Below are 17566 nucleotides of genomic sequence, written 5' to 3'. Positions count from 1 at the left end.
GAGTCACAAGTCCTAGTCTTACCCTAGGGAAGTCTAGCTTTAGTGCACTCCAAGTCAATTAGCAATTCTCAATTCTTAATCAACAATTGACATCCATTATTCAAGTGTCTCCAATGACTCAACCACTAGGCCAAGTGAGGGGATACTACTCCATATCTAAAGTTGGCATTTTCTCAAACACTTGGAGGGCGAGAATGAAAGACATAGTAAAATGGAGAGAAGAGAATTAGAATCAAAACAATTCAACACAAGAAATTAACAACAATCAACAATGAACAACAATGAAAATGAGATCTTCAATGAATCAATGGAATCCAAAACAACAAAGCTAAATCTAAGATCTATGAGAATTGAACAATTACAAACACTAATTGAGATTAGAGAAGAGGATCTACAACATGAACAAAGTAAATTGAGAGTTGCAATGGATCTCACCAAGGAATGGTTGAGAATTGAGAAAATGAAGATGAATCCTAGAGAGAAGTTGGAGTTTCTCTCTCTACAAATGTAACCAACTAAAAATATCTACCTAAATATCTAAAATTAGTCTATGGATGTGAATGTGTGTCAATCCCCTTCAATCCTTGGCTCTTATATGCATTTTGGCGCCAAAGTTGGTTGCTGAAACCTTCCAAAATCGCCAGGCACGTGTTGCAATAAAAGAATCACGTGCGGACCACGACGCGTGCGCGCACGGTACGCGTGCGCGCACGGTACGCGTGCGCGTCCCTGGCTAATTCTGCGATGCGCGCGCGAGCGCCTTGTGCGCGTACGCGTGCTTGGCCGAGATCAACTCTTTGGCTTTTTGTGCTTCTCTCCACTTGCATACTTCCTTCCTTGCTTCCTTTGATCCATGCCTAGCCTATTTCAATCCTGGAATTACTACCAAACACATCAAGGCATCTTATGGAATCAAAGAGGAACTAGAATTCATTAAAATAAGGCTTGAAAAGCATGTTTTTACACTTAAGCACAAATATGGGAGAGATAACAAAACCATGCTAATTCATAGGCTAAATATGACAAAAGGTTATCAAAACACTCTAAACTTAATACAAAACAAACCGTCAAATTGGGGTTTGTCACGGAGCTTGAGCTTATAAAAGGAGATACTGTGCTTGAGCAGCGATCTTCAAAAAAATGCTTACGTATGACGCAATAACTTCAAATGGCGCATAGAGCGCGATAAAAAAAAGAGGGCGCGTAGAGCGCAATAAGAGTGCAGATGAAACTGCTAAAACATATGCAGATTAAACTGCTGAAACAAAATGCAGATATGACTGCTGAAACAGAATGCAGACGAAATTGTCGGAAGAAAGGAGGCGCAGACGGAATTGCTGGTAAAGAACCGGGGTATCCAAAACTGGGGTAGGATTTTCACTTGGATGCCTTTAACAAAGATTGGTTGGATCTTGAACTGAATTGGAAGATTGATTATTCATTGTGAGAGGAGGTTGAAAAAGATGTAGGGTGATTTCTCACCGAAAGATGATAGCTTATGTATCCTCTTCAAGGAGGATACCAAGACTCTGATACCATGATAAAATTATGAAAGAATATGAAAAGAAAGAATTTTTATTGATTATTGATTGATTGAATTGAACATGTGTTGTAAACCATGAGGGTAAAACTAAATATATATAGAGCATTGTCCTATGAAAGATAAAAGTAAAGATAAGATAAGAAGAGAAGATAACATAAAGATAAGATAAGATAAATTAATAAAGACTAAAATTAGAACTGAATTTATGTATTCTGTTGGGTTGAATTTGTGGGCCACAAGACTTCTTTATTGTTGTCATGGGCTAATATAAAAGAGTAGTTTAATAAAAAATAAATTGAAAATTAGCCTAAATAAATTAGCAACTAAAAATATAAATCAATAACTAACAATAACCAAGGGTATATTTCTTCTGGACAGTGTTAACCTTTCACTCTGAGGGTGTGGTGCTTCAACCATAAAGTACCAGGATATGTCATATTTACCTTCAAGCATTAGAATTGGAAATGTTCTCTATAATTCCATTCCCATAAAAAAAACATAAAAAAAAAGAGTTGTTGAGAGGATCTCTTTTTTCAGATATTGCTTTGATAATCTCCTGTGATTGTAAGAATACTCAAATAAGTCCGTTAGAGATATTATAGAAACTTGAAAGAAACATGGTTGAATAAAATATCTGTCCGAAAATTCCCTCAATAAACACAAACTGGTAAAAAAGTCTAGAGGCTGAGCCCAAATGAACATCACAGAAATTGAAGGAAGTCACATTAGTAGCTGCAGAAGAGTCTGAGAAGTGTAAATCTGCGAGAGGTTATAAAGTCATTGACTGTTTAAGTTGTATTTTGTTAATGGTTTCCTCCCTATTTTATATTCTATTATAACAATATTAATTTAAAATAAGACCCACGCAATTTAGTAAAGTTAACATAAATATGGAATTTTCAAAGTTTGCTAGGATACAAATTGCCCTAAAGCTAAGTTCCTTCGCTTAAGAAGAAGGAGAACCTCGCACCCTCTAGAAGTTATATTAAATATGAAATCAACTCCCAGCAAAATCGTTCTTATACTTGATAGAGGTTAGTAATGCCATGTACTAATTAGAAATTCTAATTTCTCCATTGGCCCTAATTCTAAGACTATAATTCTATCTATCTTTAAACAGTTTTTTTTAGATTTATATGAATTTTGTATAGAATTTTTTTTATCTGTTCAACATCTTACTATAGCTTTGTCATTTTTTGTTTTTAATATTAAAATAGTAATGGTATTTTTTTGAGATGTGAACGGTTGGAGGTTATTTTTAAATAAACCGTTTAATTAGAGAAGCAGAAATCGAACAGTTAAAAACAAAGAAATCAGACCGTTCGATTTATATAGGTATAGAAATTGGACCGTTTGATTTCTGAGAGAAACACAAATTGGACCGTTCAATTTGTGTTAAAAAAAATTAAAAAAATTTAGACCGTCCAATTTGTGTTAAAAAAATTAAAAAAATTTGAAATACATAAATTGGATGGTCCGATTTGTGTACCTCAAATTTTTAAAAATTTTTTAAACACAAATTGGACGGTTCAATTTGTGTACCTCTCACAGTTTTAAAAAATACAAAAATTATCGTATTAAGATTTTAACTCGTATTGTTGTAAAATAAATAAAAGATATATTAAATATAAAATAAGAATGTATAAATAGAAGACTCTAGCATTAAAATAATTAGCTCAATAATGATTTATATATATATATAATAATATTATATGTTGCAATGTGTATATATATATAAAGATAGAAAGGAGTATTAAAAGTAAAGAGAGAGAGAATTGCATTTGCATATATTTTATTATTGCTGTTTCATTTCAAACATTGCTTCTACTATTTATACACATGAGAAGGTTTTGATTTCAACCTTCATTTATTTTAATTATCTTGGAGAGAGGTTCCTTCAATATGGAGAAGGTAAATCAACGTGGTCATCCACATACTTATCTTAACACTCCTCCTTGGATGACCATTTAGGATTATTGTCTCATTAAAACCTTACTAAAGGAAAACCCTGTGGGAAAAACCTTAGTGAAAGAAAAAGAGTACAATATCCTTTGTGATGGGGACTGCCTCATTAAAAACCTTGTCAAGAAAAATCCAATGGGAAAAAAACCTGACCAAGAAAAAATGAGTACAGTCTCCCCCTCTTGCCGACATCATTTAATGTCTCGAAATCGGCGCATCCCAATCTCATGTACCAATCTTTCAAAGGAGGATTTTGGGAGTGACTTTGTAAATAAATCTGCCAAATTGTCACTTGAGCGGATCTGTTGGACATCAATTGTCCCTTGATTTTGAAGATCATGAGTGAAGAAGAATTTGGGAGAAATGTGCTTTGTTCTATCGCCTTTGATGTATCCGCCTTTAAGTTGAGCAATGCATGTTGTATTATCTTCAAACAGGACAGTTGGAACTATCTTATGATCAATCAGTCCACATGATGACAAAATATGTTGGATCAAACTCCTGAGCCAAAAACACTCGCGACTAGCTTCATGTATCGCTAGTATTTCGGCATGATTAGAGGATGTTGTAGCAATCATTTGTTTCGTGGATCTCCATGATATAGCTGTACCACCATATGTGAATAGGTATCCTGTTTGAGATCTCCCATTATGTGGATCAGACAGATATCTAGCATCTGCATAGCCAACTAATTGTGACTTGGATCCATAGGGATAAAACAATCCCATATCAACCGTTCCATGAAGATATTGAAAGATCTGTTTGATTCCACTCCAATGTCTTCTGGTTGGAGAAGAACTATATCTTGCTAGTAAATTCACAGCAAATGATATATCAGGTCGCGTATTATTAGCAAGATATATTAGCGCTCCAATGGCACTAAGATATGGTACTTCAGAACCAAGGATATCTTCATTTTCTTCTTTCGGACGAAATTGATCATTTTTCACATCCAAAGATCTTACAATCATTGGGGTACTTAATGGATGTGACTTATCCATATAAAATCTCTTCAAGATCTTTTCTGTGTATGTTGTTTGATGAATAAAGATTCCATCTTTTGTATGCTCGATCTGCAGGCCGAGACAAAATTTAGTCTTTTCAAGATCTTTCATCTCAAACTATTCTTTTAGAGTTTTTATAATTGTTGGAATCTCTTCAGGAGTTCCAATGATATTTAAATCATCAACGTACACAACAATTATAATAAATCCAAATGCAGATTTCTTTATGAAAACACATGGACATATATCATCATTCTTGAATCCATTTTTGGCCAGATACTCAGTAAGATGATTATACCACATTCGTCCAGATTGTTTCAAACCATATAAAGATCTTTGCAATTTGACTGAGTATAACCCTTGTAAATATTCATTGGATGGTTTAGATATCTTTAATCCTTCAGGGACTTTCATATAGATATTCCGATCTAATGAGCCATATAAATAGGCTGTTACCACATCCATTAAATGCATATGCAGTTTATGATATGCAAATAAAGTGACCAAATAACGCAATGTTATCGCATCCACTACAGGAGAATACGTTTCTTCATAATTTATACCGGGCCTTTGTGAAAAATCTTATGCCACAAGTCGGGCTTTGTAGCGCACAACTTCATTTTTCTCATTTCGTTTTCTCACAAATACCCACCTGTATCCAACAGGTTTTACATCTTCTGGTGTACGGACTACGGGTCCAAAGACTTCAAGCTTTGCAAGTGAGTCTAACTCAGCCTTCATGGCTTATTTCCATTTTGGCAAATCATTCCTTTGTCGACATTTTTCGACTGATCTTGGCTCAAGATCCTTACTTTCATGCATGATATTTAATGCCACGTTATATGCAAATATTTCATTGACAATTGTCTTATTTCGGTCCCATTTTTCTCCTGTAAAGACATAATTTATCGAGATCTCGTCATTTTCACAATTTTCAGGTACCTGAACGTCTTCTGGCGTTAAAACTATATCAGAATTTTGGACAACTGCAGGTGTCTCTACTATATCTTTTTCAACAGGAATAGTATTTACCTCCTTTTTCTTTCAAGAATTTTTGTCTTTGGAACCGACAGGCCTGCCACGCTTCTGGCGTGTATTTGCTTCGGTGGCAATTTGTATAACTGGGACATCAATTCAAATTGGGGCATTTTCTGCTGGTATATACGACTTGGTTATCCTCTTTGTATCGGAAAAATGCATCAGGCAATTCATTTGCTATTCTTTGCAAATGTATAATCTTTTGAACTTCTAGTTCACATTGCCCTGATCGAGGATCTAAATGCATCAACGATGATACATTCCAATTAAGTTCCTTTTCATGAATCTTATTCTCTCCCCCTAATGTTGGAAATTTTGATTAATCAAAATGACAATCCGCAAACCGAGCTTTAAATACATCTCCCGTTTGTATCTCAAGATACCTCACTATAGAGGGAGAATCATATCCAACATATATTCCCAATTTTCTTTGGGGTCCCATTTGACTGCGATTAGGTGGTGCAATGGGAACATATATCGTACACCCAAATATTCATAAATGGGAAATATTTGGCTGCTGGCCAAAAGCTAATTGCATGGGAGAGTACCGATGGTAACTCGTTGGTCTCAAACGAATAAGTGCTGCGGCATGTAAAATAGCATGCCCCCAAACTGAGGTTGGGAGATTTGTTCTCATAAGCAAGGGTCTAGCAATTAACTGGAGGCGTTTAATAAGCGATTCTGCTAACCCATTTTGTGTGTGAACATAAGTTAATGGATGTTCAACACTTATTCCATTAGCCATACAATAAGCATCAAAAGCTTGGGAAGTAAATTCACCAGCATTATCAAGGCGAATTGCTTTGATTGGATTTTCTGGAAATTGTGCTTTTAATCGAATAATTTGAGCCAGTAATCTCGCAAACACCAGGTTGCGAGAGGACAATAAGCACACATGTGACCATCTCGAAGATGCGTCTATTAGGACCATAAAATATCTAAAAGATCCACATGGTTGATGAATAGGTCCACATATATCACTTTGAATCCTTTCTAGAAATTTAGGAGACACAAATCCAATCTTTACTTGTGATGGCCTTAAAACTAACTTTCCCTGAGAACATGCAGCACAACAAAATTCACTAGATTTAAGAATCTTCTGGTTCTTTAGTGAATGTCCACGAGAGTTTTCAATAATTCTTCTCATCATGGTTGTTCCCGGATGACCCAAATGATCGTGCCAAGTTATGAATTCATTTGGGCTAGTAAACTTCTGGTTTACAGTGGCATGTGATTCAATTGCACTAATCTTGGTATAATACAACCCAGATGAAAGTGAGGGTAACTTTTCTAATATAATCTTTTTATTTAAATCATGAGTTGTGATACATAAATACTCATGACTTCCCTCATTCATAGTCTCAATATGATATCCATTTCGGCGAATATCTTTAAAGCTCAACAAGTTTCTTCGAGACTTGGTAGACAATAGTGCATTATTTATTATGAATTTGTTCCTTCAAGAAACAAAATTATAGCTCTTCCGGAGTCTTCTATCGCATTGCCTGAGCCAATAATAGTATTAACACATTCTTTTTTTGGCACCAAATGTGTAAAATATATATCACTTTTGAGAATAGTGTGCGAACTTGCACTATCCGCAAGGCATACATCTTCATTACATATCCTTACCATTCTCTTCAAAGACAAATAATAATAAAATGAGTAGTATGCACAGTTAAATTGAATACTTGATCGGAATTATTTTTCTAAGAAATACTGTACATAAAAATAATGTCATATACTAAAATTTTATTTTAAAACATGACACATTTAATAATTTCAAAATTCATAAACATTAATATTTCATTATTTATATACATCATATTTGAAACTTAAATACATAGAAAATAAAACATAATAATAAATTCTTTATATTATTTATTTACATGAATGCTTAACAATCTCACACATTAAACTATTCCATCATTGATCAAATGACCAATATTTCCTTCAGGATCCTCAAAGAAATTAGATACATCATAATGAGTGGTGAAAATTTCAGCATCATTTGAAACGAAATTCGACTCTTTTCCCTTGTCGTCCTTTTTCAAAGATACCTGGTAAAGATCGACTAGGTGTCTTGGGGTACGACAGGTACGTGACCAATGGCCCTTTCTACCACAACGGAAACACTTATCCTCTGTTGATTTATTCTGCCCGATATTTCTTTCTTTATCCCACTTCTGGTGAGATCCTCTCTTTTGAATATAATTTCTTTTCCTTCCATAATTTTTCTTGTTATTAAAACCTTGCCATTTACTTCTTCTGGGGTAATTTACCACATTTACTTCAGGAAATGGGACGGCGCCTGCTGGGCGCGCTTCATGATTTTTTAAGAGCAACTTATTGTTGCGTTCAACAACAAGAATGCAAGAAATTAACTCAGAATATTTTTTAAATCCTTTTTCTCGATACTGCTGCTGCAGGAGCACATTCGAGGCATGAAAGGTTGAGAAAGTTTTCTCCAACATATCATGATCAGTTATCTTTTCCCCACATAATTTCATTCGTGAGGTGATTCGAAACATTGCAGAATTATATTCATTTATAGATTTAAAATCTTGTAAACGCAAGTGCGTCCATTCATATCGGGCTTGAGGAAGTATCACCATTTTCTGATGATTATACCTTTCTTCAAGGTCTTTCCAAAGATCTGCAGGATCTTTTAATGTGAGATATTCATTTTTCAATCCTTCGTCAAGATGACGATGAAGGAAAATCATGGCTTTGACTTTATCCTTCTGGGATGCATTATTTTCAGCCTTAATGGTATCTCCAAGATCCATTGAATCAAGATCAATTTCAGCATCTAGTATCCATGATAAATAATTATTTCCAGATATATCAAGAGCATTGAATTCAAGATGAGAGAGTTTCGACATAATGAAAAATTATTACCTGAGTCTTCCTAAAATTTGATCAGAGTCTCGTACTGATAAATAAAAGATATATTAAATATAAAATAAAAATGTATAAATAAAAGACTCTAGCATTAAAATAATTAGCTCAATAATGATTTATATATATATATATATATATATATATATATATATATATATATATATATAAAGATAGAAAGGAATATTAAAAGTAAAGAGAGAGAGAATTGCATTTGCATATATTTTATTATTGCTGTTTCATTTCAAATGTTGCTTCTACTATTTATACACATGAGAAGGTTTTGATTTCAATCTTCATTTATTTTAATTGTCTTGGAGAGATGTTCTTTCAATATGGAGAAGGTAAACCAACATGGTCATCTACATACTTATCTTAACACGTATCACTTTCATATCTAAATTTTTTAGCCTAATTTTATAATGTTTCTATGAGTTTATGTTCTATTAAAATATGATGATAATGGAAGAATGTAAAAATTTAAAATAAAAAAAAAAATAATGGTGAAATTGAAGACAAAAATTTAGAATAATTTAATTTTTTTAAAAAAAAATCAATAAAAATTTAGAATTTAAGTATTTTTACCATGAAAAAAGAAAGAGTAAAGTATTGTTTTTGTACCCAACGTTTGGGTAAGTTCTATTTGTGTCCCTAACGTTTAAATTATTCTATTTGTATCTTTAACGTTTATAAAATTGATTCAATGTTATCCTATTATCAATTATACTAATAAATCATATTATATTTTTCAATTATTCTCACTTAGATGTATTCATTCTCAATTAGGTCTTACTTGGATGTGTTCGATTTTAATATTATACCCACTGTTTGTGTTTAGATTCAATTATGTCCTAGAAAAGTGAATTATGTAAATGTTGTAGGAATTAGTTTCAACTTTTGATGAGCTATTTTTCGGAGTGGATCATCGATTCTATTCCAAACTTGTATTCTAACTTTAAGAAGAGATTTTTAAAACTCAAACTAAAGCGTTCATGGTGTGTAATTGACGGCAGGATAACATTGGATCGCTTTTACAAATCTTAGAGATACAAAGAACGTTTTAAACGTTAGGAACACAAATAGAATTTACTCGATCGTTAGGAGCAAAAACTATACTTTACTCAAAAACAAAAAAAAAATGGTATAACCGTATAACATCAACTTTCTTTTTTAATTGGTACTTCTGTCGGCGCAAAATTCTTGCGTGAAAATGGTTGTTTTTCCATGTAAGAATGCTATGGTGAAAAAAAAAAAAGTTTTGAGTGCATTGTCGCAATATATATAATAAACTAAATAAAGTGAGCTGATTTATTCTTCGGCATCTATCTGCACCACCCGCTCCGAATCCTCACCGCCTTCCTCACCATTCGCCACCATCTCTTTCAGCCATGCTTCTTCCATAAACTTCGGTATTTATCACCTTCTCCTCCTTTTTTTTGTTGGCACCCACAGTTCCCCTTCTTTCATCTCTCTGTATGCTTATTGTTTCTAATTCCAATTTGTTACTTTCATCTTCTTCTTGCTCTGTTTCTTTCATCTTTTTTCTCCTACGTGATCTGGGTTATTGATATTTGCATCCTTTTGTGATCTCTTGAATCTGCAACTTCTATTACAATCCAAAAAAGCAGCGGAAAAACGATGTGTATGTGTTAGTTATCAACACCTACATATGTGTCTCTATTTCATTGTTCTTCATTTTTCATGTTGAGATGCATTCTGGGCTGTTTCCAAAATCACCTTTTTAACCCCATTCAAACTTGAATTTGTTTCTGCTTATGTTCACTTTGTTTACATGCTCACATGTTCTATTAGTTGATATGATGTAATAAAAGCTGATTTTTGCATATAATTTCTTGGTAAACTGACTGGTGTACGGTGACATGAGCTTAGCACTTAATTTATGACATTTTCTGAGTTTAGAAGGCATAAAAAATAGAGCACAGCTTAGATCATAGACTGAGAATTTTGCATGCATATTTCATCTGCAGAAGGTGGTGTTGGCAGTGGTGTGGAGGCTGCAGCTTCTTGCTCGAATCCAATTTAGTTCTTCAGAGTTTGGACAATTTCTCTACGAGAAATGAACCTTGCTCTGCGGTTGCTGCCTTCAGAGCTCACTTGTCCAACAAGTGAAGACATTCAATATGCAAATGTGAACTTTCTTTTGTCCAAACCATCAGTGAGGGTTGCTTGTTTCATTAAGAAAGATGATGTGCAGCCATTGAATTGTGATAGAAAGAATGTGACTATATCTTGCCAATTGATGCATAGTCATTTAGAAGAGTCATCTAAAAGAAAGAAAAGGCTACAAGTGCCTTTGCCTTTACAGAAGCTGGATTTTGTGAGAACATTGTTGATTGATAACTATGACAGTTACACATATAATATATATCAGGAGTTATCTGTTGTTAATGGAGGTATGTCATTTTTATCTTCTCATTTGAAGGTGGATGTGATTTAAAGTTGAAGACCTGCAGAATAGTAGTTCTGTAATGGTCAATCATTAGATTCTCTCCTTAGAATTGCTGTTTTATATAGATTCAAATATATATCTGCAGTGAATAATTAGCTTCCCACTTGTTTGGAAATTAATTATCTTGTAATGAAGAATCAAAATGACACTATATTCCAAAGATATTAAAAATCTGTTCTGAACATTCTAAAATACCATGCACAATACTTTGTACTTGAAAGGTTTAAAAAGTTTATGCAGGAGTTGAATTCCCTAAACAGTTGGTTTTGTTTTTTCATTTTGCCAGTCCCTCCTGTGGTGATCCAAAATGATGATTGGACATGGGAAGAACTTAGCCATTACTTGTATGAAGAAAATGCATTTGATAACATTGTAATATCACCTGGACCTGGTTCTCCAGCATGCCCACAAGATATAGGTGAGAACATGGATGCCTTTGTGGAGTTTTCATTATGCATTTATTTACTGCTCTAGAAGATGCAACAGAAAAATAAGTTTCTAAACTTCTGGATTGATGGTCTCCAGGCATGATTTTGGCATCTTAGACGAGTATTTGTCATATTGTCATTGGAGGCTACTTCAATTTTCCCCACCAATACACTTTTGACTCTTATTTCTTAGGGGGGTGTTTGTGAGTTGGGGTTTTGGAGGGAAAGAGAGGGAAAGAAAACATTTATGGTGTCATATTATGAATTTTTTATGCTACAATCCCTTCTTTCTCTTCCCCTCCCTCCAAAGTCCCACCTCGCAGATTCACCACCTTCTTTTTCTACATATAAGTGAAATATCCTCAAAAGAATGGATTGCCGGTATAACTATGCCGTTTGATATCATTTTCTTAATGTAATCTTATAATTTTAATGTACTATGTGTGTTGATCTTTGTGTTATGGGCTGTGGAGATTCTTTATTCTAATACTTTTTGGAAATGATTCTGTATGCTTCAGGTATTTGTCTTCAACTACTGCATAAATGCTGGGATATACCTGTTTTGGGTGTTTGCCTCGGACACCAGGTATTTTCTCCTTTTTTATGCTTTGTTTTTGCCCTTTTTTCCCATATAACGGTCTATTGTATGATAATATGGTAAAGGAATCCTTGTCCAAAAATAATTGATATTGGCTATGAAGTTATTCACCAATTTCTCTTGTAATCTTGGTGTGTTTTCACATCTTACCTGCTGCTATGTAGTATCTTAAAGTTAATACTTTTGTTACTCATCTTTTTGGTTCATGATATCAGGTTTCATCCTTTGCCTTTTGATACTGTAGCTCATGTTATGTTATTTTGGTGATGTATTTGCTTAATGTATGATTTGGTAGGCATTGGGATATGTCCATGGAGCTCACATTGTCCATGCGCCTGAACCAATCCATGGGCGTTTGAGGTATGACCCAAAAATTTAGTAACTTGTATGCTGGTTTTTCAGTAATTATTATGTACTTATTATCATCAGGAAGAAGCTTTCACCTAAATTAAAATGTCATTTAAAGGTATCATATTTATTCCTTACTTCTTTGTTTGTATTTTCTCTCTTTCTACCATGAAGTGAAGTTGAGCATAGCGGCTGCGAGCTTTTTCATGGCATACCATCTGGCAGGAATTCAGGTTTCAAGGTTTGTTTTCCACTATAGTCTAAAGATTATGAATTTGAATCCTCAAACATTTTAAAGAATTCAAATATTCACGTAGTATTCAATCCCGAAGTTATCATATTCCTAATTGAGACATAAAAGTTCTTCAATATTAACCAAAGATTGTTGCATTCAGCAATTCTAGAACATTTCACAAACTAAATGTCACTTGTTGTAGATCATTATGATAATTTGGATTTCAGGGTGAAAAAATTGCTGTGCAATTATATAAATTGTTGATAACATCAGAATATTACATCTGGTGCACCATGATGGGGATTGGATGTAAACTGTTCCCTTGCAATTTATGGTTAATTTGTTTTATTCTTGTGAAAAGTTGAACAAGAGCTATCTGATCTACCATCAGCTGTCGTAATCATTGTTTATCCTATATTTCAGGTGGTTCGATATCATTCATTGGTTATAGATTCTGAATCACTTCCTGAAGTGCTCATTCCAATAGCTTGGACGTCTTCCTCGAACACACTTCCATTTGTTGGGGCCAAGGATCATAATATCTCCAATGCTCTTGGAACACAGACAGAACAAAATGTCTTCGTTGATTCTTGTTCACCTAAAGCAGGAAACGGAACACCAAGAAGTTCAAGAGTTCTTATGGGGATCAAGCATTGTACAAGACCGCACTATGGTGTGCAGGTGTTATGTACAAACATTGTTTAATTATAATCGTTCTTTGTTTTTATTGGTTTGATCTTTTTTGTGAACTATGTTCAACTCAACACTTTTGACCTTCAGTTTCATCCAGAGAGTGTTGCAACATGCCATGGAAGTCAAATATTCAAGAATTTCAGAGATATTACAAATGAGTATTGGCTGAGATACAAGTCATCACAAAGCAGAGAAAAGCGTGCTCATTCTTATGGTAAAATGAAGAACTTTTTGTGTGTAAATGCAAATTCATTCTGTCATGTGTGCTTATCAAATTATTTTTGTATGGCCACCCTTCTTGCACAGTGTGGTATAAATATTAAACAGTATGTCGGGTGTACCAAAGTGATTAAAATCTTTTTAACACTGTTTACATGTTCCATGTTTTTATTATTATTTTTAGACATCCAAATTACCATTGAGTTCCTTGCAATTTACTTGAGCAGTAAACTTTCTTTAGCACACATGCAGGTTTCAAGTGCTAGTAGACATTGTGGAGATTTGCATAGAAGTATTAGTTCAGAGACCAGTACAGTTGATCAGCTAAATAAGGTAGTTAATGGTCATCGACATATGGTAGATGATAATGCTGAGAAGACTCGTTTAGAAAAGTGCAACGTTGCAAATGGTCATCATGCAAGAACTGATCGAAAATGTTTGAAGTTGAAATGGAGGAAATGCACTCACCTGGCTAGTCAAGTTGGTGGTGCGAAAGGTATATTTTGTGGGTTGTTCGGACATGAAACTGAAAACACTTTCTGGTTGGATAGTTCTTCCACAGAGAAGGTATTTTTTGTATGAATTCATGGCTTTTCTTTCCCCTCCTTTTCTTTTTAGCGTTTTTGGATAAGCAAAAGAAAACTCTTACTTTAATCATCTTCCACAGGGTATATCTTGTCACTTGGATCATCAAACTGTAATTTTTGTCAACTTGCATCTCATCATCTGTGCTAATGTATATGCCACATCTTCCATCACAACTTAACTGTTCTATATTTAACATTATTCTTGCCATTCTAATTAGGGAAGAGCACGCTTCTCATTCATGGGAGGAAAAGGTGGATCACTTTGGAAGCATTTGACTTTCAGATTATCTGATCAAAGGTTTGAAATTTATCCTATTTACTGTTGAATTACTTTGTAATTATCGTTTCCCCTTTCATCTATTCTCTTCCATATTATAGATTATTTTTCTCTATCATCATCATCGTTAATATAAATGTTATTTTCAACATTGGTGAATGTTCTAGTGTGCTTGTGTTTCAGTTTATGCATCATGCATTGTCATAGTTATCTGCATTGATGGATTGACATGAAAAAACCTTTCTATTTACCATTACAACGGTCATACCTTTGAGTCTATGGTATATTCTTAGATAAATAATGTATATTTCATTATTTTTCCAGTGATCGGTGTTCGAAAGGTGGTGGCTACTTGTCAATGGAAAATTGTCAAGGTTCCACTGAAACAAGATTTTTGGAAGAAGGTTTTTTCGATTTTTTGAACAAGGTTTGTAATTGTACCTTGTACCTTGGAACCGATAAGCTTCTTTATTGTACCTTGGAGATATAGGGCTACGCCTAATCCTTTTCTATTTGCTTAAGGTTGCTGGGAAATGGGTTCTTGACATGGGATCAGTGTCTTTATTAGGAATACTATCCTTATCATCTCCATTTACCATAATTACGTCGAATTTAAGCAGAAGGTAAAAATGGGTCCACACGCCTATGTTTCAATGCCGAAAATTCCACCCAGAAGGAGAGTGCTAGAGGGTAGAGATATAAAATCACTATTGGCTCAATGGCTCCTGCCTATCAACTTAAGATTTCAAGATAGTTGGTCTTGACACTTGTCATGTTTAGTTTCTATGGTTTGGTTTTTGGAGGATATTTTGCCTTTCCTTTGCTATGTTGTCCCCTTTTTCTCCAATGAAATTTCTTTTTCCCAAGGGAATATGTATATCCTAATTAATAAACAAGAAATATGTAGATATGACATATATAATAAAGATCCTTAATGTGCATGATTGTGATTTAGACCAATAAAATGCCATATATGGCCTTGAATTTTGCTCTTCTGATTAGAAATGAAGAAAAGGGGTATTTAGGATGCAGGATAAAGTAAACTGAGAAGAGACATTAAAAAAGTATAAATTTTCTTTAAACAGCCTTCATTGTGTACTTTGTATTTTTCTTTGTACAAACTTGTATCTTCTGAATATTAACAGGTCTATATTCATTTATCTAATTATCGTAACGAAATATCCAATATATTCTTTTTTCTTCCCATGTAAATAAATTGCCTTCTTCATTTGGCAGGAGCTTCAATCATATCACTATGATGAAAAAGATTACGAAGGTCTGCCATTTGACTTTCATGGTGGATATGTTGGTTACATCGGGTAGGTGGTAAACTCAAAGCTATTGTATGTCTACACTGAGTAACCTGAATGCTTAGTTCAAGCAATTACATTTTTTTTCCTTCCAGTTGTGCCTTTCTAGTTGTGATCTCTTTATTTTCTGCACGCGATCACCTTTTCTTTCTCACCTGTTAATATCCTCTGTTGCAGGTACAACCTCAAAAGTGAATGTTGTGTCACATCTAACCGTAACAAGTCCAAAACTCCAGACGCTTGTTTTTTCTTTGCCGATAACCTTATAGCTATTGACCACAAAAATGACAATGTTTATATATTGGCTATACATGAAGAAAGCTCAAGCATGACACAATGGTTGGATGATGCTGAGGAGAAGCTTCTGAACTTATATGGTTCTGAGATAATGGGGTCAGAAAAGCAGTATCCACATCCTCTAACTTGTTCCTCACAAAAGGTCGGTTTTGCAGCTGAAAAATCTAGAGAGCAGTACATTAAGGATGTAAAGAAGTGCCTGGAATACATTAAAGATGGAGAAAGCTATGAGTTGTGCCTCACAAATCAGATGAGGAAACCGATCAAGAATTTAGACTCTCTTGGACTTTATCTTCATTTGAGAGAAAGGAATCCAGCACCTTATGCTGCATGGCTTAATTTTCCGAAGGAAGACTTGTGTATTTGCTGCTCTTCCCCTGAAAGGTTCCTGCAGTTGGATAGAAATGATATACTAGAAGCTAAGCCCATTAAGGGTACAATAGCTCGTGGTGCTACCGCCGAGGAAGATGAGCGACTCAAATTGAAATTGCAACTCAGGTGATCCACTTTTCTCTGGGTACTATATAGGTCTTTTCATCATCATATCCTGAAATATTGCTACTGCAGTTTAAACTTTGGTTACTCGCTTTCTCGAAAGTTGTTTTGTCATGTGATATATTGATTCTCGGAGTTTATCTGATGCTTCTGTGATTTGAAAAACTATCAAGACTCTTTGAAATGTGTGATGACCTATGCTTGGTTGCAAATGAAGTTGTGTATGTAGTTCAGAATATTTTATCTATAGACTTGTGCTGTTTAAATTAACAGAATCCGAAATTTTAACATGCTGGTAGTTTAAGATGAAGATGGGTGAATATGTTATGAACTAGCTGGCTTGCTCTTTCAGTGAAAAGGATCAAGCTGAAAATCTGATGATTGTAGACCTTCTAAGGAATGATCTCGGTCGGGTCTGTGATCCAGGATCTGTACATGTGCCACGTCTCATGGATGTGGAGTCATATGCAACTGTTCACACAATGGTGAGCACGATTCGTGGGAAGAAGAGGTCTGACGCCAGTGCAGTAGATTGCGTAAAAGCTGCATTCCCAGGTGGTTCGATGACCGGTGCTCCAAAGTTGAGATCGATGGAACTTCTTGATTCCATTGAAAGTTGTTCTCGAGGTATATACTCCGGTTGTATCGGATTTTTTTCGTACAACCAGACATTTGATCTTAATATTGTCATAAGAACGGTGATTATACATGATGGTGAAGCTTCAATAGGAGCTGGAGGTGCCATTGTTTCTTTGTCGAACCCCGAAGACGAATACAAAGAGATGATCTTGAAAACAAAAGCCCCAGCAAAGGCTGTGCTAGATTTTGAATAGTTTTGAGAAGTCACACGGTAACTTCCCCCAACAAACTTCAATCAAAGCATTTATTTCATATCATCCCACTAATTATTTAATCTTTACATAGAAGGAATATTAAAGAATATATTGGTATAGGTACTTGATTCAATTGTTTTGGGGTTAGAATTCAATTGGTTTCCTTTTCAATCTGAAGTGTGTCTTATTATTCTGTTGTAGCAATGACTGCATTGTACTATAGGTTTCTGTATACTATAATTTCTCCAGTTTCTTGTATACATGAATTTCCTTGCAGTTTGGTGACAATTTTATTCATATATAAATAAATATACTCGTGTTTGCCTCA

The 17566-nt window shown here is 34.4% G+C and overlaps 1 protein-coding gene across 2 annotated transcripts; it reads left to right on the top strand.

Annotated features, from left to right (window-relative positions):
* Positions 1-9633: 9633 nt before the first annotated feature.
* On the top strand, positions 9634-17566 carry LOC112789787 (aminodeoxychorismate synthase, chloroplastic). Of its 2 annotated transcripts, none has more exons than XM_025831829.3 (14): positions 9634-9857; positions 10437-10862; positions 11205-11336; positions 11865-11932; positions 12240-12304; positions 12467-12533; positions 12951-13208; positions 13308-13434; positions 13681-14006; positions 14245-14324; positions 14628-14730; positions 15540-15622; positions 15791-16408; positions 16758-17566. In XM_025831829.3, exons 2-14 carry the CDS (start codon positions 10526-10528, stop codon positions 17236-17238), a joined length of 2745 nt encoding a protein of 914 aa, XP_025687614.1. In that variant the 5' UTR covers positions 9634-9857; positions 10437-10525; the 3' UTR covers positions 17239-17566. The 2 variants fall into 2 exon arrangements, with proteins under 2 accessions (XP_025687614.1, XP_072088632.1); XM_072232531.1 differs by having other exon boundaries at positions 9651-9857; positions 16705-17566.

Source organism: Arachis hypogaea, chromosome 3 (assembly GCF_003086295.3).
Source record: "Arachis hypogaea cultivar Tifrunner chromosome 3, arahy.Tifrunner.gnm2.J5K5, whole genome shotgun sequence".
Classification (NCBI taxonomy): domain Eukaryota; kingdom Viridiplantae; phylum Streptophyta; class Magnoliopsida; order Fabales; family Fabaceae; genus Arachis; species Arachis hypogaea.
Note: the sequence above shows the minus strand (reverse complement) of the source record. Positions and strands in the feature narration are given on the sequence as shown.

Coding starts and splice junctions, on each gene's coding strand:
- LOC112789787 (XM_025831829.3), top strand. CDS start 10,526: ATGAACCTTGCTCTGCGGTTGCTGCCTTCAGAGCTCACTTGTCCAACA. Junction 12,534..12,950: donor GCAGGAATTCAGGTTTCAAG/GTTTGTTTTCCA, acceptor CCTATATTTCAG/GTGGTTCGATATCATTCATT. Junction 13,435..13,680: donor AAAGCGTGCTCATTCTTATG/GTAAAATGAAGA, acceptor AACTTTCTTTAG/CACACATGCAGGTTTCAAGT.